General features: G+C 37.9%; 2 protein-coding genes across 2 annotated transcripts in view; one reads left to right on the forward strand and one right to left on the reverse strand.

The window, feature by feature from the left end:
• PIBF1 (progesterone immunomodulatory binding factor 1) overlaps positions 1 to 23,342 on the forward strand; it is a 276,844-nt gene that overhangs the window by 239,734 nt on the left and 13,768 nt on the right. The window contains 1 exon segment of the mRNA XM_043990666.1: positions 16,566 to 16,730. Coding sequence (XP_043846601.1) covers positions 16,566 to 16,730 — 165 coding nt within the window.
• LOC122745405 (40S ribosomal protein S29-like) lies at positions 5,599 to 5,769 on the reverse strand. Its single transcript, XM_043990665.1, has one exon. It carries the CDS (start codon positions 5,767 to 5,769, stop codon positions 5,599 to 5,601), a length of 171 nt encoding a protein of 56 aa, XP_043846600.1.

The raw sequence follows: 23,342 nt of genomic DNA on the forward strand, positions 1-23,342 counted from the left end.
GGAGTGCCATACATTCGTTTTCCAGCCATTTTAGATTTTAATCTGCATACCAATAATGGCATGCTAAAACGTATCATGTTCATTATGCTAGGGTGATAAAGTAAAGTTTTTTATGATAGATCCTAATTATCTGTAGTATAATTAAGCTATACAAGTCATTATGCTTCAGATCATATTAGTAAATCATATGTTATAGTTACTGTACTTTCCTCATGTGTTTGACATGGTAGTAATAAACAAATTCTACCTTTAGACTTTAGAAAAACACAAGAAAAACAAGAATCCATATTACATTCATAGTAATGTTTTTGGAACAGGATTTTAATATGGAACTATTTAATATTACTTTATATTATGTAATTAGTAGTTTTGGTGCTTCATCAAACCTCACAATCTGCAACAGACCAGAGTTCTTTTTAAAAAAACAACATAGGGGCAGCTAGGTGGCGCAGTGGATAGAGCACCAGCCCTGGATTCAGGAGGACCTGAGTTCAAATTCGGCCTCAGACACTTAACACTTGCTAACTGTGTGACCCTGGGCAAGTCAGTTAACCCCAATTGCCTCACCAAAATATGTGTGTGTGTGTGTGTGTGTGTGTGTGTGTGTGTATGTGTGTGTGTATATATATATATATACATATACATATATATATACATATATATATATACACTAACTGAGAAAGAGTTGATATAATCTATTATATGACTCATTAAAAATGGATAACTGGAAAAAATTAATATGAATGAAAGGTGTCAAATAGACAAAGAAGGAAAAAAGAAACAAAGGCAGTTAATGGACTCTGAGAGAACTGAGTAAAAAGGAAATAATAAAAATGCATAGAAAGTATATTGTAGGTATCATGATGTTAATATGTTGTAAATCTTTCAGATTGCTTTAACCTAAATTATGTTAGATAACAATAAAATAACTTTCTGGCCTATTCAATAAAACTCCCTGTAAAAGAGGTCAACTGAGGAGCACCGGCCCTAGAGTCAGGAGTACCTGAGTTCAAATCCGGCCTCAGACACTTGACATATACTAGCCGTGTGATCCTGGGCAAGTCACTTAACCCCAATTGGCTCAAAAAAAAAAAAAAAGAGGTCACCTGCTCAGTGACCATAAATGGCATAAATTTGCTTAGGTGCTTTTACTCCAGCAATGCTTCTCTTCATTATACAGTCCTTTCTCCTGCCTCTGTTTTTCACAATACTTGAAAGAGTGGCAGGATTGTGTACCACTCTTCTTGACTAGGTGGGTGGTCACGAAGACAACTGCCCACCAGTATCAGTGGTATCAGGAGCCAGACTTGGCCTCAGAATGCTCCCTCCCAGAGCTTGGGGAAGTAATGTTACCTCAGGTTATATCTCACCAACTTCCTAGAGCTTCACAGGAAACTTGAATATTATCACTACAGTTTTTTAGTGGTGTAGCATAGCAGTCACCTGTTACCTACCTCTCATCATCTAAAAAAGAAACAGGTATCTGAGAGACCCTGTGTTATGCCAGTTCTGAAGGAGTGGCAATTAAAAATCACTAACATATATTTATTGAAAGCCTATTAATATAGTAACTCCTGTTTATACAGTGCTTTAAGGTTTACTAAATGTACTACATACATTATATCTAATTATTAAAAAATACCATAAGAATAAAATTATAATAAATATCAAAATATCCCTCAAAGAACTTAAATTTTTTCTTGGATAGACATCAGAAACAATGAGAAGGCAAGGCAGGCTATAATAAGGTGCTAAATTATATGGTGAAATAATAAACATGGTAGGAAATCAGAGGGAGAGAGATCAATGTGGACTAGAAGAGGTAGGCCTTGAAGGGTGGGTAGGATTTTAATTAACAGGGATGAGCAGAGAGAATCTTCTAGGTAGAAAAGAATAGCAAGAGCAAAAGCAGACCAAGGGATCCCACAAATTTGGGGGTGGGGAGAGGCAAAAAGAAGACTGTGTAAATATCAGCTAGTATTATTATCTTGGCTTCAAAGTGTAGTGAAAGCTTCTCCTATAGACTTGGTAAAGGGAGTAAACATCATTTAGTGACTATAAAAGCTACCTCCCAGAGATGGAATGTAATATAATATAATGTAATACAATACAATAAAATAATAATACAATAATGTTCCTGTCTAATCTGTCTTCAGAATCCTGGGAATGAGAATGTATAGGTCTCTGATTTTTAAGAATCTTCTGGTGTTTCATAGCAAATCCAATTAATGAACAATATATGCCTTCTTGTAAGTCTTTTAACATTTTCAGGGTACCAAGGCACTACTCGGTCTGTCCATCATTCCCTAAGTAAGTAGCCTGTCTCTTTTTTTGATCATACATTTTCCGGAGGATCACCTTTTACACTACTTTCAGGCAAGTGGTTGTTGGAATGTTAAAATCTACAAGCCAAAAAATTGCTGTGGATCACTGAAAACACTGGACATTTTTTTAAATTATAATGTAGCTTCCTCTCTTCCTCCTATTCAATTTTGGACCTACTTCACTATGCAGATGACTGTAGTACCCCTCCAAATATGTGTGTGTGTGTGTGTGTGTGTGTGTGTGTGTGTGTGTGTATCTCCTTTCCAAACTTCTGTCATAGTATGGACAATAAGTATCCTTTGGTTTTTGATGTATAGATTCTAGGCAGATTTCTTTTGAGAGGTTATAGATCCTATTGAGGAGGTTTTGCAGTATTCTGGGGATTAAGCATTTATTCCGTGCCAAGTACTGTACTAAGCCATGAGGATATAAAGAGATGCAAAAACACAGACCTTGCTCTTAAGAAGCTCACATTTTAATGGGGGAAACAGCTTTCAAATAACTACATAAATATCAGATATAGGCACTGTAAATAGAAAGTAATCTTAGAGGGAGTGGAAGGGTGGAGCAGAAAGCCTGGGAAAATCTTCCTGCAGAAGATGGGATTTGTACTGAGTCGTTTTTTTAATCAATACTTTATTTTTTCCAATCACACATATAGACAATTTTTGACGTTCTTTTTTTAAAAAAAATTTGGGTTGAGTTTTCTCCCTCCCTCCCTCTTCCCTAAAACAGTAAGCAATTTGATATAGATTATATATGGACAATCTTATAAAACGTCTTTCCATATTTGTTGTTGGAATGGTCCTGGATCATTGTATTGCTGAGAAGAGATATGTCATTCATAACTGATCATTGCTGTTACTTTGTACAATGTTCTCCTGGTTCTGCTCATTCCACTTTGCACCAGTTCATATAAACCTTTCCAGGTTTTTCTGAAATCCATTGCAGTGAGTTGAAGGAAACCAGGAAAGCTGGGAGGCAGAGGTAAGAGGAAAAGAGTATTCCCAGGCAGGGAAGAGAGTTAAAGCAAAGGTGCAGGGACTGAAAATGGAGTGTCATAGAGAAGAAACAGCAAGTAAGACAATGTGGCTAGATCCTAGACTAAAAAAAGGGTAGTAAAGTGTAAGGAGGATGGAAAGGTAGGAAGGGGGCAAGTGTGAGGGGCTCTAAATACCAAACAGAGGGAGGGAGGATAAAGCACCGACCCTGGATTTGTGAGGGCCTGAGTTCAAATCTGGCCCCAGACACTTGATACTTAATAGCTGTGTGACCCTGGGCAAGTCACTTAACCCTCATTACCCTGAAAAAATTAAAAAAATTTTTAAAAACTATTAAAAAGAATACCAAAGAGAGGATGCCTTAATTGATCCAGGAGGTAATAGGAAACCACTGGAGTTTACTGAGGAAGGATGATGAGGGGAAGTGGTGACATGGTTAGTTAGACCTCCACTTTAGGAAAATCACTTTGACTGCTAGCTGAGTAAGGATTGGAATGGAAACAGACTTGAGGTAGATGAATTGGCTATTAAAATAATTCAGGCAAGAGGTGATGAGGGCATATGTCAGTGGACATAAAGGGAACTATATATCCATATGTGGTGTATATGTATGTGTATAAAATTTCTTTTTCAAAACCTGTTTTTTCCTTTGCAATATCTTTCTCACATATAAGAAATTCAGTCTGTTAAGTGGGAGCTAGTCAAGAATCTAGGAAGACACTGAGGTTATAAGCATGGGCAACTAGGAAGATGATAATAATAGGAAAGCGAGGGAAGAAAGATGATGAGCTCTGTTTATGTATCTTTTAATTCTGAGATACCTATATCCAATCTGAAATGTTGAAAAGTTCGTTGGTGATGGCAGGACTGAAGCACAGGAATGAGATTAGGGTGGACATAAAGCTCTGCTTATCTTCAGGATAAGTAGTATAATTAAGTTCATGTGATGTGAACTATTTGCAAACAAAAACATCTGGAGGATCTCACCATCTACAGGGAATTAAATTTTTTTAAATTTTCATTGGTGTCTTGTTTTTATGTCATATTTATTCCTTTTTAATTAATTTTTTCAGTTATCAAAATTTTTTTTCTCCCTCCTAATTCTTCCCATCTGACTAAGGAAAAAGTGTGTGTGTGTGTGTGTGTGTGTGTGTGTGTGTGTGTGTGTGTGTGTGTGTGTGTGTGTGTATTCGTGTGTGTATTCATTCAAAATAAATTCCTGCATTGGCCACATCCAAAATTACATATCATTCTTCACCTTGAGTCCATCACTTCTCTGTCATGTGGTGGGTTTCATTCTTCATCATTGGTCCTCTGGAGTCATATTTGATCACTGCATTGATCAGAGTTCTTAAGTCTGTCAAAGTTGTTCATTTTATAATGTCCTTATAGTATAAATTATTCTCCTGGTCTCCTCAATTCACTTTGCACTAGTTCATACAAGTCTTCCCAGGTTTCTCTAAAACTTTTCATTATTTCTTTTGGCACAATTATATTACATACGTATACCATACCATTCACCCCCACGTTCCAGTAACATTTATTTCAAAATATCTCTTCCTCTTCCCTACCCAGTGAAGCCATTTTATAAGAAAAATTTTCAGAAAAACACAAAAAAGCAGTTCATCAAAATTAACACATTTGGCAATATTTGTAATATTCCACATCTACAATCTTCTTCCTCTGCAATGATGGAAAGCAGGTATATTTTCTTATCTCTCCTTTAGGACCAGCCTTGGATATTATAACCACCTAGCACTTAACTCTTTCATTTAGACTATGTCCAGGGCCTTCTCAATGACAGGGACAAACATCGTTAGTGAACATACATCTTGTTTCATTCCTACCTTGATATTTATCAGAGAATTGTACTTGCTTTGCTTAAGAAATCTTGTATGATCTGAAAATAAGACAAGAAATGATATGAAAGGAGAACATGGATGGGTACATTTTGTTCTAATAGATCAAGAGTTTTCAATAGCTCTTGTTCTGTTAGCTCAACAATTTGAACTTTGTAGCTCAACAAATAAAACAATACAGCAAAGTCTTATAGTCTTATCAGCTTTCCATCAATTACATTCCTATGAAGTGAACTGCTTTTTTTTAAAAATCGTAACTGAGAATGACCTGTTTATTATAAACAAATTAGCATAGCACACACAACAGGATCCATCTTTAGGTGGATAGACCAAATAGCTATACACAGTCCAGTAAAATGGTGGTCACTGATAGTCAAAGTAATCCCATAATCAGCGAGATCCATAGATATAATTTAGTCCAACTTGATGAAGCGGATGTCTTTCGCATACTGATGATAGCACTGGCGGCACATGTCCAGGCCGTATTTGTGGATCAGGCCATGCCAGTTTGAACACATGGAGCACGACTGAGACCCCTGGCCTAATTTGTGAGGGTGGCTCCAGTAGAGCTTCTGGTGACCCATGGTGCCGCTAGCAAAGATGCAAGAAGAAAGGTGAAGTGAACTGCTTTTTAAAACATTTGGACTAGCCAAGAAATAAAAGAAGGAAGGAGGAGGGAGCAGGGAGAGAAGGAAGGAACAAATGAAGGAAGGAAGAAAACCATCTATGAAAACATCCATTTCTTTCTAATATTTTTATCAAAGATACCCTTGCATAATGTAGAAGAAATGAGCAAGTAGGATCGTGGATTGCTAGATTTTTTTTTCCTCTCCCTCCAGAATTTCTTTCCATGAGTTAGCTTGAAAACTGATCCCTTATTAATTTCAAAATCATCTCCAATATGTATTTTCTGTCTGTTTATCAGGTCCAGATATGTTTTGGGTTTCTTGTTCTTTTTTCTTTTTTCATAACAGTATTTTATTATTTTCCAGTTACATGTAGAGATAGTTTTCAACATTTGTTTTTATAAGATTTCTAGTTTCGAATTTTTCTCCCTCCCCCCTCCCCAAGACAGCAAGCAATCTGATATAGGTTATATATGTACAATCACATTAAATATATTTCTGCACTAGATATGCTGTGAAAGAATCAGAGCAAAAGGGAAAAACAAAAAAAAAAAGTATGGTTCAATCTGCACCTAGATTCCATAATTCTCTTTTTTCTGGATTTGGAGAGCATTTTCCATCATGATTTGGAACTATCTTGGACCATTGTATTGCTGAGAAGAGTCAAGTCTATCACAGTTGATCAACACACGATGTTGTTGATACTGTGTACAATGTTCTCCTGGTTCTGCTCATCTCACTCAGCAAGGTCCAGATATGTTTTATCCAAATTCATCTTCTACAGAGCCATTTCCTCTTCATCCTACAACGTGTGCTTACTAAGGACTTAAGGGGCCGAATGTGGTACTTTTATAATGATAAATATAGATCTCTACAAAATCATTATCATGAAACAGCTAAGTAGCACAATGAATAGAGCAATGGACTTGAAGTCAGAAAGATCTAGATTCATATCCTGCCTCAGATAGGATTACCTGCTGTGACCCTGAGCAAATCACTTAACCACTAAGGGCTCAGTTTTCTCATCTGGAAAAAAAAAAAAAAAGGATAATAACGGCATCTATTTCAGTAGTTGTAAGGATCAAATAAGATCACATTTGTGATAAATAAATGTTAATTATTATTATTATCCTTTTAGTTTCATCTAAAAGTTTAGTCTCGTGCCAAGCTTTTTGCAGTTTCGTTTTTGAGTAAATACTAAAGCCACTAGTAAATATCATATTGTTGACAGATTTCATGTACTAGCTAAGGAGCAGATTAGGTACTAAGTGATTACTTATTTGGCCATAACAACATATTAAGCAAGGAATGGACATCCATCCAGTGTGGCCTCCTTCCACTGTCACAATAATGGTGGCAGAGTGATGGAGAAAGAAGCCTAAGCTGCTAAGGATAACCCAGTATTTATGTTCATTTACATTAACTTATGCTTTTCTTCCCAGTGAGGGGGGAAAGGAAGGAAAAGAGAGAATTTGGAACACAATTTTTTAAAACAAGAAATGTTAGAAATTGTTTTTACATGTAATAGGGAGAAAAATGAAATATTAAATAATAAACATTAATTTAACTATAGGCACTTTTAAATTAATAAACTACTAAAAGAACTGAACCACATCAATATTGATATTTTCACTCTAAACCTAAAATGCATGTAGAAGAAGCTTAATGGAAAATTGGCTCACATGTTCTCAAAAAGATAAAGGAATTGGCAGAGGTGGTTTTATTTTTCATCCAAAGACTAGATATAAGAAACATTTTTTCATGGGAGATTTGATCATTCACAGCACTTATGATATACCATAAAGGTATTTGTAGCCAACATCTCTGGCAGAGGATAAAGTCAAGAGAAATTATTCAAAGAACTTAAGATTCTTTAAATCAAGCTGGTATATTCAATAACATCACTGTAAAGGTGGATATCAGGGGTATGTGGTGAAATATATGGAAAAAATATGATTTGGGATCAAGAAATGAAAGAGGCCAGTAATTTGTAGATACTTCATTAAGTCTCATTCTATTTATCATATACTTTCTTCAAGAAGATAGTTAAGGGGCAGCTAGGTGGCGCAGTGGATAAAAGCACTGGCCCTGGATTCAGGAAGACCTGAGTTCAAATTCGGCCTCAGACACTTGACACTTACTAGCTGCGTGACCCTGGGCAAGTCACTTAACCTTCAGTGCCCAGGGAAAAAACAAAAACAAAAAAAGATAGTTTTAAAAACACTAGAAATTACAAACACCAAACAATATCATAGAAAATTGAAATTGCTATTTCTTAACAGACAGGAATCACTTACATATTGATGTCATCCTTTCTAAAATATTTGTTTATGTTCTTTCTAACCACAGTAAAGCAGAGGTCAAACTCCAAACCAGAAGAAAATTAACTGTTAACTCTGAAATGAGAAATGGATTAAAATAAATAAATTCTGATTAGTATCGTTTCTTAGGGAAGTTTAACTCATATAAACATGACTGGAATCAGTGCAGAAGGGGCACACAATGAAGAGTCACAAAGAGTCCAGAAACCACCTCAGCTCTAAAATAATTTCTTGGGTAACACTAGTTTATAGTACAAATACATATAAGATACCAATGCTTTTCTTTATTACAACCATGGATCCTAATTCTATCTCTCTCAATCTGTTTACATAGGTTTTATTTTAGTACCACCCCCCCCCAAAAAAAAATTATTTTCAGACTTGTAGATCTTCGAACAAGAACCCCAGGTACTTTCACACCACAGTAAAGCATCAGAGTAGGACTCAAAATGATTAAAATAAAGAGCCTAAAAATTAGACTGTGATGTGGATTTTCTCAGAATATTTTTTGCTGAATCTTCATCCATTTCCTATCCCCTAATGAAGGGAACCCACAACACTGTGTTTTAACACTAATCTTTTCTGGGAAAAATCGCCTACTTGTTACCTTCACTTGCTGAAACTTTTACTTCTTAATCTTTTTTTTGCCAAACTGAAACTTCCAAATTCTTTACTTGCCTGAAAATGCCCAGTCCTGAAGTTGTCAGAATTGGCAAACTCTGATAGCCTTTTTTCAGTCCTTATCCTTTTCTACCTACCTGCAGCATTTGACACCTTTCCTCCAGAAAACTCACTCTTCTCTAGGTTTTCAATAACATTGTTGCCTTTTGGTTCTACTCTGACCTGTCTGACCAGTACTTAGTGTCCTTTCCTGGATCATCCATGAAACGCTCCCTAACTCTCCTGTGCCCTCCTTTCTCTCTGTTATTTGGTTACTTTAGCCATTCCAAGGAGTTCAGTTATCATGCCGATATAGATCCCTGGTGTCAAACTCAAATAGGAACAGATCCCTGCACCCTTCTATTGACTTAAAAAACCACTAATTAACATTACGTTGTATTGTATTTTTATGTACTTGATTAAACATTTCCCAATTCTGGGTTTTTGTTTTGTTTTGTTTTTTAGTAAGGCAATTGGGGTTAAGTGACTTGCCCAGGGTCACACAGCTAGTAAGTGTTAAGTGTCTGAGGCCGGATTTGAACTCAGGCACATCCACTGCACCATCTAGCTGCCCCTCCCAATTCTGTTTTAATCTGGTTGGTGCACTTGGGAGTTTTAAGCATGTGGCCTTGTGAAGTTTTATACTTCTGATGTAGATGATCATCAAAGCTATATAAGCAGCCTTCCTTCTCTGCTGTGCTCTGTCCCAAACTAGTAAATATTTCTAACTGACTGTCATTCTCTCTGGCAGGCCCTCATGCCTGGAATACTCTCCCCCTTCTGCTCCAACTACTGACCTCACTGGCTTCCTTTAAGTCCCAACTAAAATCCTACCTTCTACAGGAAACTTTCTCCCCCAAATTCCAGTGCCTTCTCTCCCTTCATAATAACCTAGTTATCCTCTTGTGAGAAAATAATTATGAATAATGGATTTCTTGGGGGAATCCAGGGACCCAGTTCTAGCCTTTTCCCCACCTCCACTTTGGAAGGTTCAGACCCAGAGACTTTAGCTAAACTCAGCCTAATTCTGTTCAGGGTGAGTCTAAAGCCAGTGAACTGAGGTGTGAAAAAATAATTAATAATAATGGGTTCTGGGGGTGGGACCCTTTCTCCTTTAACCCCTACTTCAGAAGGTTCAGCTAAACTCAGGGCCTAATCATATATGGTTGTTTGCATATGCAAAGCATACAAAGAATGAAGATGGAAAACTGAATTCACCTTTGCCCTCAGGGGGTCTGTCTCCCACTAGACCTAGATGTCTTCACATAGGGGGGTAGAATTCATTTTAATATGGACCATCCTCAAGTCACATCAGTCAGTGGAATTGGGTGGCACTGACCAATTAACTTAAATCAGTGTGTAAGGAGCTGCCTCTTTTGGAAGAAGGAAAAGCACTGGACCCCGGGGGCTTGCTCTCTTGCTTCCAGGACTCTCTTGAACTTGCCACTTTGCCCTCTCCTCTCTCTCTTGGCTCAATATGATGGGTATGTAATTGTTCAGGCCCATAAGCCTGTGACTCCTGAGGAAGTTAGGGAAATGCCACGGGGTCAATTCTGTACTAATATTTAATATACTTTAATAATAAATGCCTACTACCTACCTACTACCTAAACTGGTGCAATAGCCATTAATTTGTAAGTCTCCATATATTTTTTAAAACCCAGCCTAGCTCCCCATTAATTTCATTAACTCAGAGGGGATTAAGCCATACCTATCTGAATTCACCTTTGCCCCTCTGGGGTTTCCCATTAGATCCTGGGTCATCACAGTACAGCTCATTTTAATATGGACTACCCTCAAGTCTTGTCAACCAATGGAATTGAATGATGCGAGCTAATTAGCTTTGGTCAGTGTGTAAGAGCCACCTCTATCAAAAAAGGAAAAAACCTCAGACCATGAGGATGGCACCATTCCGAGCCTGCACTCCAGGCTGAGCATGCTGACCTGTTGGTGAGCACCCTCCTCTTAGGCCACCATAGGTAATGTAGAGACAAAATGTCGCTGGGGGGGTTCTGCTTGTGTTAAATTCCACGTGGTCCATTCTTTACTAATATTCAATATACTTTAATAATAAATACTGCCAAAACAGGTACAATAGCCATTAATTTATAAGTAGCAATATTTTTTAAAATCCAGCCTAGCCCTCCAATAATTCATATAACATATCTGCATAGATTGCTTTGTATATATTTGTTTGCATGTTTTCTCCTCCATTTGATTCTAAGTTCCTTGAGGGCACAGGCTGGTTTTTGCCTTTCTTTTTATCCCCAGAACAATGTGGGGCACTAGGAGCTTAGTAGATGTTTGTTTGTTTATGTGTGAGTAATTGGTTTATCTTCAACTCGTTCTCACTTCCAATTACCCCTCCCACATCCAGTGACTTCCCAAGTCTTACAGCTTTTACCTTTTCAGTATCTCTCATAACCTCTCCCTTATCTCTAACAATACAATCACCACTCTTCATTTAGTCTTTCATCCTCTTTCATCTCTCTTACTTACATTTCTTTCTACAGCAGGTTTCTGAGGCTCCCTATTGCCACTAGGAAAAAATACCACTCAATTTTACATTTAAAGCCTTTCACACTTTGAATTAATGTTAAGAGATTAGGAAGAAATGACAAAAATAAACAAAATAACTATATAAGAAAGAGCTTGACATTTCTGACTAACCACAATTGTATGGTTACTAATCTAGAGCCAGATATCCTGGTGAATGAAGTCAAGTGGGCCTTTGGAAGCATTGCTAACAATAAGGCTGTTGGAGGTGATGGAATTCCAGCTGAGCTACTTAAAACCCTAAAAGATGATGCTGTTGAAGTGCTGCACTCAATATATCAGCAAATTTGGAAAACAAAACAGTGGCCACTGGATTGAAAAAGATCGGTTTACTGGTCCAGTCCTAAAGGAAGGCAATGCCAACAAATATTCAAATAACCAAACAACTGCTCATTTCACTAATGATAGTATAGGTATATAAAAGTAATCCATGGTGGCTACTGTTTATAACAGAAATAAACTACCCTCGTTTGATCCTTACCACTGATGCTTCTTAATTATGGAGATGAAATGAAGGACTGGGGAGGCAAAAGAATTCATCTCTACTGCTATCAGTGAAAAAGAAAATAGGGAAGCAGATAGGTGTGTCATCATTCTATGTGCTGGAGTTAACCATCTGTTCAACAGCAACTCTGTGCAATGAGCATTGGAAGTTTGAGTGTCTATAAGTATGAGAGGATATAGTATGCCCAGAACTGTATTAGGGAAGAAGTGAAGATTGTGGCCACCAAGATCTCTTTTAACTAATAGAGTAGAACCTCGGGAAACATGAGAAAATAATCAGACATCATCTAAATGTCCTCAGACCCATACATATTCTGTCCTTGTTTGCTAAAAGTACAATGGGTTTGATCATTGAGTCACTGTTAGAGCTAGATCTAACCCTAGAGATTTGCAAAGGTGCTACACAACTAAAGGACGACTATTACCCCAGTTTTCAAAACAGAAGAAGGTATTCTCTAAACGGGAGTCCAGTGAGCTTAACATATTTCTGACAAAGATCTGCCTTTATTTCAACTTTTGACAGGAACACTAGATTGGTGTATCAGGGAAATGCTACAGACATAGTATACTTAGATTTCAGCAAAGAATTTGACAATGCAAGTCTCTCATGCTGTGCTTATGGACAATCTATGGACTAAGTGATAGTGCAGTTAGGTAGATTAAGAACTGGTTGAATGAAATGCTTCATCTCTACTGGAATTAAATTAAACTGACCCCCTAGAGATCTGTCATCAGCCTTGCATTTAAATGAAACTGTAGAACCCATACTTGTCACATTCACAAAGCTGGGGTGGATAACTGATACATCAGGATTCCAAAAAAGATCTTAAAGGCTAGAACGCTGCCTTTCTTTAAAAAATTAATATGGATATGTATAAAGTTATATACTTAGATTCACAAAATCAACTTCACAAGTACAATCTAAAGGAGTTGTGGCTAGACCAACAGTTTCTGTGAAACAAGATCTGAGAGTTTTGGTGAATCCAATGTGAATCAACATTGTGACATGGTAATCAGCAAAAATTAATGCTGCCTTAACTGAATTAAAAGAGGGATAGGGTCTAGAACAAGGGATATAAAAGTTCTTCTAGATGTTTCTCTGGTTAGACTGTTTTTGAGGTATTCAATTCTAGGTATCACATTTTAAGAAGCACATGGGCAAGCTGTAGCAAATTCAAAAAAAGCAAGTAGGATGTCAAGAAGACTGGAGAATATGCCATACAGAGATGATTTCAAGGAACTGAAGAAAAGGGTATATGACAGCTTTCTTCCAGCATTTAAAGCTAAAAAAGAGGAAGTTCTTTCTGTTTCAGACAGTAAGCCACCATGGCTTATTATGCCTGTGCTGACTTTCATTAGCTCTACTTAGAACTGTGAAGCCTCCACAATGGCTAAGCATTTTCAGACAGAGCACTTGAGTTCTGACCACAAAAACCCATGAACTGCTGTGATTAGGAAGAATTTGACTTGTTCCAGCCAGAGGACAAAACAAGTCGCATTGAATGGAAGTTGTAGAGCCATATTTAGGTCTGATGTTTGAAGAACTCACCAACAATTAAAGCTACCCAAAATAGGAGTGGGGTGCCTACGGTCACTCCTTACTAGAATTCTTCATAGAGAGAACGGGTAACTATTTTTTAGCAATGATTATAGACATGGTTGATTCTTGTTTAGGTCCTGATTGACCTCTCAGGTCCCTTCCAACTTTGTCATTGTATAATAATGCAAGTTAATCTAGCCTCAGAGAAGTCCAGGACAGACTCTTTGAATTACAAGAGAAAATTCCTAAAGCCAACTCTCAGTTGCCCAGGTTAATGAAGGATGAAATGATAGCAGGATTAGAAAAAATACATAGTGTACAAAAATATCTATAGCAGCTCTCTTTGTGGTAGCAAATAATTAGAAATTGAGGGAATGCCCATCAATTGGGGAAATGGCTAAACAAGTCGTGGTATATGAATGTAATGGAATACTATTGTACTGTAAGAAACAATGAGCAGGCACCAAAAAAAAAAAAGAAAGAAAGAAAAGAAACAAAGGAGGAGTTCAGAGAAACCTGGAAGGACTTACATGAACTGATACTGACTGAGAGGAACAGAACCAGGAGAACAATGTACACAGTAACAGCAACATTATGTGATGAACAATGGTGATACTCTTGGCTCTTCTCATCAGTGCAACAATCCAAAACAGTTTCAAAGAACTCATGATAGAAAATGTTCTCAACATCCAGAAAAAAGAACTGTGGGTTATGAATGCAGATTGAACCATACTGTTTCTACTTTGGGGCTGGTTTTTTTTTTCCCTTCTTTTTTGAGGTTTTTCCCTTGTGCTCTGATTCTTCTTTCAAACATGACTAATGCAGAAATATGTTTAATGTGATTGTACATATATAACCAATATCAAATTGCTTTCCATTGTGGGGAGGAGGGAGGGAAGGCAAGGTGGGAGCAAAATTTGGAACTAAAAATCATATGAAAACCAATGTTGAAAACTATACTTACATGTAACTGGAAAATAATAAAATACTTTTATTTTTTAAAAAAAGAAAAAATACATAGGCAGTCCCTAAACCACATTTGAGCTAGGAGTATCAATCTCTCCTATGCAACCTTTTACAGATAAATAGCCAATTGGAAATACTTAGAGCTTGTCTCTTTTCTTTTCCAAACCTTGCCACCATTTTGATAAGTCAAGTAGTTAAGAGTGAAATAAACAAACAAAAAATAAAACCAACATAATAAGAAGGGATGCAAGGGGTAGCTAGGTGGCACAGTGGATGAAGCACCAGGAGGACCTCAGGGAGGACCTGAGTTCAAATCCAGCATCAGACACTTGACACTTAACTAGCTGTGTGACCCTGGGCAAGTCACTTAAACCCAATTACCTCACCAAAAAAAGAAAAGGGATGCAGAGGTGCAATAGAACAAGACCTGAGTTCGCATCTTCATTCTGCTACTTAGTCCCTGTATGCCCTTGAACAAGTCACTTGACTTTTCTGGGCCTCAAATGTTAACTTAGGGGTGTGGGGACCAATTTTTAATTGGGAAGTGCTAGCTAAGCAGCTCACCGCAATATTGGGGCAAGGAAGAAGACCGGCAGCCTCCCTCAAAACAGAACAAGATTTATTTTAACAGGAACGAACTTAAAAAAAAAACAACAACACAAACAGGATCAGTAGGATCAAGGGAAAGGAAATAAAATGGGGAAAGGGAAATTATAATACCTGAAAAAATACCACTGCCCAGGAATCAGCTGAAAATACACAGCAGAACACCTGTCACTTTCCAGCTTCCACCTACAATGCTCAATTCTCCTCCCCCAAAACTAGAAACACCCCACACAGCCCCAGCCAATGGGATGGCCACTCTGACAGTCACATGACTGCCCTCACTAGGCTTCCAGTCATTATAATTTTGCCAGGCCCATGTAGGCATCAGTGAGTGGTGATGACGTGAGGTGCCAGAGCCCTGGCAATGGCTACAACCAGTGGGTGGAGCACCATGCGGTTTTCAGAGCCCCAGGTCAATGTGCGCCGAGGCATAAAAACCTCAAATAACAATTAATTCTTTACAGGGATTTGACCAGATGGCCACTTAAGTCTCTATGAGCTTTACATCTATGATTCAGAAGGGAAAAAAATGTATGTTCCTTGTGATGTTTAAAATCTAAATTATGTGCTCACCTTAAATTAGAAGCTTTAGCACCAGTCTTTGGGCATTAAGCATTTATTAAAGTATACCAGGTATTCACATGGAGTTCAGAAAGTTAAGAAAAGGCCTATCTAACCTTGAGTTCCAGCCTGGTCTGGTTCTTCCTCATGTCCTCTGTCATGAGCCTGCTTCAGTCACAAACTCCCTGCAAACTGAGTATGTGGAAACTTTTTATAGGTCCAGAGCATGGGCACTTACACACTGCTTCAAGCTGGATTGGTTAGCATCATCCAAATCCATTGGTTCACTGGACTTGAAGGTGGTCTCAAGTTAAGTTCAAAGTCTTCTTAGAACAATACCCTCTTAAGGACCAGCCAGGTGTGCTTACAATCTAGTTAACTTGAAGTAAGCTAATCAGCAGTCAATCACTCTCACTTAATTCAATCAGTTTAGATTAATCTCCAGGTGGGCCTCTGAGTATCTGCTAAATCCCATTATTTTATCACAGATAAATAAAAACATAATAATCAAATCCAGACCATTCAAGAACTAAATGTTAACACAGAAGAAAAACAGTTAAGTAGAAATTGATTGTATTTTAGTTGCATTATATTAGGTATTGACAATTTACAAAATATGTGAGGTACAGGGGCAGCTGGGTGTCACAGCCCTGGAGTCAGGAGGAGCTGAGTTGAAATCCGGCCTCGGACACTTAACACTTACTAGCTGTGTGACCCTGGGCAAGTCACATACCCCCAATTGCCTCACCAAAAAAAAAAAAATATATATATATATATATGAGGTACATCTGCCTGTATTTCACATTTCAGCTTAGGGGTTGGACTACAAGATTCCTAAGGTCCCTTTCAGCTCATAAGATTCTACAATCCTATATTGGCTTATATTTTTTGTATTATTTCCCCATTTATGTAATATATTTTCTTCATGTTTTTATCCTAGTGTTAAGTTTTAAAATAAATGCTTTTGATTGAATTAATGATAGATTTACATAATCGCACTTTTCAATTGTTTCATATTTTCTTGTTCTATTACTCAACAGGAATTGGCAGTAATGAAACAGACTCTAATTAATATGCATAGCAAGCACTGTGGGGATAAATTACCTGCTCCTAAAAATGAGACAAAAATTATGACTGAGACACATCCTGTTTATCTACCCAAAGAAAATGAAGAAAATATATTTACACCCAAACCAACGGTGTTTGTAAGTACAGTAAGAAATAACTTATATGTTTGTCATATGCACTGTCATATAAATAGAATTTACTTCAAACTCTTAAATTTATTTCTCCTTACACTTGCTGTATTTTGGTTGTTGTATATTTTTTTTAATACACCTCAGAATCTTAGAGTTGAAAGGAACTTTGGATATCCTATCCTGCCTTTGAATAACTCTCTCTAATCCTTCAAGTGCTATGCAGGCGTGTGCTCTGTTGCCTGCCTTGCTACTGGTGCTTGTGTCTTGTATATTGAGATCTCCTAACATTTTCAAAACAATATGCAGAAGTTACCCCAAATCTAGAGTCTGTCATTGCTACTGGTTATAGAGGAAAGCAAGTAGGGTTTTTTTAGAATAAATAAGATTTTGCTTCATTTGGGAAATGGCATAAGTTGCTTACTTCTAAGATTATGAAACTAAATACACTGCATATAAATGTAAATGCCTTAATGATTAAAGTAGGACACTTTTTGGGCAAAAATCAGACAAAAATGGTGAGGTAGCCAATGAGAGGAGGAAAGAATGGAGTAGAGAAGAAAAAGCTGAGAATTTAGAAATAATGAGAATGAGAAAGTAAGTCAGTTTAAAAATGAGAAAAGGACAAGGGTGACAGGGAAGACAAAGATAGGAGGATATATATTCTTAGGCCTGTATTTTTTCCTACAGTGTTTTCCAAGTTTAGCTAAACTATGTTGACCTTCATAACCCTAGGAAAGACCTCACAGGAATTGCTTTGCAGAAGACCATCTCTCCTCCTTCCCGAAGCACTAGGCAATATCATATCAACTCATAGAAGTCCAACTCATAGGAGTCCTTTTGTTTCATGTCAGAGATACCCGAAGTCCAATGAGACTGATTGACTTGCCCATGGTCATACAGTTAATTTGTGGTAAAGCTGGGGATAAAATCAAGCCCTTTTACCTGTTAGTATAATGTGCTAAAAGAAGTCATCTAGTCCAAACCCATATAGAAATCCTTTCTATAATATCCTTAATAGGAGGCAGTTAGATGGTGCAGTGGATAAAGCACCAGCCCTGGATTCAGGAGGACCTGAGTTCAAATCCAGCCTCAGACATGTAACACTTTCTAGTTGTGTGACCCTGGGCAAATCACTTAACCCTCACTGCCCCACAAAAATGAATAAATGAATAGATAGATAAATAAATAATATAATATCCTTAATAGGTATCTATCCAATCTCTACTTAAAGGTCTTCTGTAATAGGGAACTCACTACCTGCTTAGGGCAATCCATTCCATTTTTGGTTGGCTCTAATCATTAGAAAGAAAGTTCTCCCTTATTTTCAGGTCACATGAGCAACAAGATGGCAGGCAGACTAGATATTACCTTCAATCCCCACAACCTCTCAAACCTCCCCAAAACAGAAATCATGCACCAAAGATAAAACAACTTCAGCTGTTTCCATGGTCTCAGACACAAAGAATCCAAAACAAAGTTTAAAAAAAAAAACCAGGGACAGCTAGATGGCACAGTGGATAAAGCACCAGCCCTGGATTCAGGGGTACCTGAGTTCAAATCCAGCCTCAGACACTTGACACTTACTATCTGTGTGACCCTGGGCAAGTCACTTAAACCCCACTGCCTCACAAAAACAAAAAAACAAAACAAAACAAAAAACAAACCTAGGAACTAATGCTCATTGACCCTGAGTTCATTCAGCAGCCCTCACCTACTTCCCACACTACTAGCAACAAGGCCACATTAGTAGACCCAAGGACACAACAGAAGCCTACATCAGAACCCACCCCTCCACTCTAGTCCCCCTTCCTCTTTCCAATGCCACAGAGACTTTGGCTCCAGACTGTGGAAGTTCTCTCGGGCCCTGACAACCAGCTCGACCATAGCCTGTCAGGGGCTGTGACACAGAAGCACCAACACTGCAAAGATCTAAACTGCTAGTGCCAGGCTGTAGAACTATGGAACAGAGGGAATGGGGACAGGTCACTATTCATTTAGGTAGCTAAACAGTACTCTACCAAGGCTAAGGGAAGAGCGAGCACAGCATCCAGTGAGGGCCAGTTGAACACCCAAAAGTCAGCTGGGGCAGAGACCTAGGCTGGTAAACTGTGAATTGCACAGTATAAGGGAAGGCTGAGATGCTTTGAGATGTAGCCCCCAAGAAACCACAGTCAAAGAGAAGGGAGTCAGAAGTGAGTAATAAGGAAAAGAGGGTGGAGGGGCACAAGGAGGACCAAAAGTATCAAAGATTAGAGGAAGAAGAAATCTCAAAGACTTTGAATGTAAATAGATAAATCAACAGGGAAACCAGTAACAACAGAGGGAAATATGGTCTCCAAATCTAGTAAATTATTTCAAGCATCTAGGAATGAATACTGCAAAATGAAGAAAAATTATACAATACTTGATGAAACAGAAGACCCTGTGGAAGTTAAGGAGACCACAGAACCCCAATACACTGTTCCTGAGTGATTTAAAAAAGAAATTTAAATTATGGAAACAGAATTTATGTCCTCCACAGCAAAAATAATGAGCAGAATAGAAAAACTTGAATTTGTGCAATGGCAAGCCTCACCAAAGAAACAAAACAGAGAACAATAGATTAGGAATGCAAATACACAGAACTGATCCAACCATTCTGGAGAACAATTTGGAACTATGCCCAAAGGGCTATGGGGCTCTGCATACCCTTTGACCAGCAATTCCACTATTCTCTTCTATATCCCAAAGAGATCTTTAAAAAAAGGAAAGGACCCACTTGTATAAAAATATTTATAGCAGCAATTTTTGTGGTGGCAAAGAATTGGAAATTGAGGGGATGCCCCTCAATTGGGGAATGGCTGAACAAGTTGTGGTATATGAATGTAATGGAAAGCTGTTATGCTATAAGAAATGAGGGGGGCAGCTAGGTAGCTCAGTGGATAAAGCATTGGCCCTGAATTCAGGAGGACCTGAGTTCAAATCCAGTCTTGGACACTTGACACTAGTTGTGTGACCCTAGGCAAGTCACTTAACCCTCATTGCCCCACAAAAAAAAAGAAAGAAAGAGAAAGAAATGAGGAGCAGATGGATTTCAGAAAAACCTAGGAAGCCTTACATGAACTGATGCTGAATGAAGTGAGCAGATCTAGAACATTGTACAAAATAACAGTAATACTGGGCAATGATCACTTATTATGATTGGCTTAGGTCTTCTCAGCAAGACAATTCAAGAGACTTGTGGTGGAAAATGCTATCCACATCCAGAGAAAGACTTGATGGAGTCTGAATGCAGATCAGAACACACTGGTTTGAACAGAACCAAGAGAACATTGTACACAGATACAGCAATATTGTTTGATGGAGAACTGTGAATGACTTGACTATTCTCAACAATACGGTGATCCAAGATAATCCCAAAGGACTATCGATGAAATATACTATCCACCTCCAAAAAAAGAACTGATACCAAAAGAACAGGCTGAAGCATGCTATTTTTCACTTTCTTTCATTTTTTTCTTTTAATCAAGTTTTCTTGTACAAAATGACAAATATGGTGATGTTTTACATAATCATATATGTATAACCCATATCTGATTGTTTGTCACCTCAAAGAGGGGGGAGGGGAGGGAGGGTAAGAGTGATAAAAATTGGAAGCCAAAACTATAAATAAAAAATGTTTATTATCTTGAAAAAACAACACTATTTTCACCTTTTTTCATGTTTTTTTCCTTTTGTTCTATTTCTTCTTTTACAATATGACTTATATGGAAATGTTTTACATTATTATACATGTATAATCTATATCAGCTTGCTTACCATCTTGGGGAGAGAGGAAAAACTCAAAATCTTTCTTTTTTTCCCATTTTTGATGGTATTTTTATCTTATTTTTCCAATTACATGTACAGATTGCTTTAAACAGTCATTTTTGTAAGATTTTGAGTTACAAATTTTTCCCCCTTCTCTCCCCTGGCCCCAAGACAGCAAGCAATCAGATCTAAGTAATATATGTACAACCATGTTATAATATTTCCATATTAGCTATGTTGTAAAAGAAGAATCAGAACAAAAGAGAAAACCCACAAGAAAGAAAAAATAACAAATAAAGTAAAAAATAGTATACTTTGATGTTCATTTAGACTCCATAGTTCTTTTTTCCTGGATGTGGAGCGCATTTTCCATTATAAGTCTTTTGGAATTGCCCTGGTTCCTTACATTGCTAAGTCAAGAGCCAAATCCTTCACAGTTGATCATCACATAGTTTTGCTGTTATTGTATATAATGTTCTGGTGGAACTCAAAATCTTTCAAAAAATGAATATTGCAAACTGTCTTTACATATAATTGTAAAAAATTAAATGCTACAGAAATTTTTTAAAAAGGAATGCAGGGGGAGGGGGGCAGCTAGGTGGCACAGTAGATAAAGCACCGGCCCTGGATTCAGGTGTACCTGAGTTCAAATCCGGCCTCAGACACTTGACACTTACCAGCTGTGTGACCCTGGGCAAGTCACTTAACCCCCATTGCCCCGCAAAAAAAAAAAAAAAAGGAATGCAGGGGGAGCTAGGTAGCACAGTGGATAAAGCACCGGCCTTGGATTCATGAGGACCTGAGTCTAGGTCGGACCTCAAACACTTGACATTTACTGGCTGTCTGATCCTGGGCAAATCACTTAACCCTCATTACCCTGCCCCCCCCCCAAAAAAAAGGAATGCATACTGAGGGCTATCTCTACATGTAACTGGAAAATAATAAAATACTTTTATTTTTAAAAAAAAAAAGGAATGCAAATAGGGGCAGCTAGGTGGTGCAGTAGATAAAGCACTGGCCCTGGATTCAGGAGGACCTGAGTTCAAATCTGACCTCAGACAATTGACACTTTCTAGTTGTGTGACCCTGGGCAAGTCATTTAGCCCTCATTGCCCCACAACAAAATAAATAAATAAATGAAATTTTTTTTGGAAGGAATGCAAATAGAAGTAAAAGACAATCCAAAAAAAAAGAGAAACAAAAAATAAGAACTTTAAAAGAAAATATGCTCACTATGCAAGCAAAACATAGATTTTGAAAACTGAATCTAAGAATCCAGAGACAATCTAAGGATCATACAACTCCCAGAAGAACATGACAGGACAAAAAACCTTAATGCCATAATGAAGGAAATAATAGAAGAGAACTGCCCAGAACTTCTAAATATAAAAAACAAAACTGGAAATTAAAGAATTCACAAATCATCTCCAGGAAAAAGAGAGAAAGAGAACAATGCTGCAAGATCCCAAGATACATAGTGGGTTAAATTTAACATTTCAATTCAGGGACAAGTTCTACAAAGAAAAAGACCTTCAAATTTCCTTAAAAGAAAAGGACATAGGGGCAGCTAGGTGGCACAGTGGATAAAGCACCGGCCCTGAATTCAGGAGTACCTGAGTTCAAATCCAGCCTCAGACACTTGACACATACTAGCTGTGTGACCCTGGGCAAGTCACTTAACCCCCATTGCCCAGAAAAAAAAATTATAAAAAAAAAAAAGAAAGGACATTTGGGGCAGTGGATAAAGCACTGGCCCTGGATTCAGGAGGACCTGAGTTCAAATGTGGCCTCAGACACTTAACACTTACTTGCTGTGTGACCCTGGGCAAGTCATTTAACCCCAATTTTCTCACCAAAAAAAAAAGAAAAAGAAAGAATGAAAACCAGAACTGAAGAGATGATTTGTATCTTAAACTCCACAGACAGAAATGCAGGAGGAATGAATAAATGTAGACAGCAGTAGCAAAAGATTGACAATAGAAAGATCAGTTAGAAACTTCTCTCTAAATGTTATATGAGAAGATAGGAGTGAAGGCAGAAATCTGGTCGAGGCAGATGGGATATTATGTAGAGAACCTGGCATACTTTATGGACAAGCACCTTGCCTATAGGTGAATACTTCTTTTGTGGGACTACTTTACAATATTGGAGGGTACATGAAAGGAGTGGAGAAATATAGGAGAATAAAGAGGAGTCAGTGGTGCACCAAGGTCACATCAATAGAATGAAGGGAAGGTGACTTTTGTGGTTTCAGAAAGAGCAGAATCTATAGGAGGGATGGGTGAGAGAGGAGAAGAAAAATTGAAAGGGGGAGGAAAGGAGGCAGGTCTTAACTTTGGAGGTGGGAAGAGGTTCCACTAATGAATGCTCCTATTGGTAACGGGAGATGAGGACTTTACAATGGATGAGGCCTGGAGATTTTGGTGCCTGAAGTCTACTTGTCCTATGAGGAGTGTGAGCAGGAACCCCTGGGAGTAACTGGCACCTGGAGACTTAGGAAAACATGGATCCAGGGAGGAGAGTTCCAGTGTGAGGGCCAAATTTAATATCTGGAGAGTTAATTGAGTGGCTCACCATAATACTGGGGTCCCGGAAATAATGAGGGAACTCTAGTTCCGAAGCTCCCTCCCCTCTGAACTGCCTTTTTAGATGTTTCTCCCAGGCCAATAAGAAAGGAGCCTTATAGCCTCTTTTCCACAAACAGATCAGATTTTATTAATTGGGAATAAAATAAACAGCAAAGATGAAATTAATAAAAATCAAAAATAAGAGGGCAGCTAGGTGGCGCAGTGGATAGAGCACTAGCCCTGGATTCAGGAGGACCTGAGT

Source organism: Dromiciops gliroides, chromosome 3 (assembly GCF_019393635.1).
Source record: "Dromiciops gliroides isolate mDroGli1 chromosome 3, mDroGli1.pri, whole genome shotgun sequence".
In the NCBI taxonomy this organism is placed as follows: Eukaryota; Metazoa; Chordata; class Mammalia; order Microbiotheria; family Microbiotheriidae; genus Dromiciops; species Dromiciops gliroides.

What these genes read in the sequence shown, in the direction of transcription:
- LOC122745405 (XM_043990665.1), bottom strand. Translation starts at nt 5,769, where the DNA reads ATGGGTCACCAGAAGCTCTACTGGAGCCACCCTCACAAATTAGGCCAG.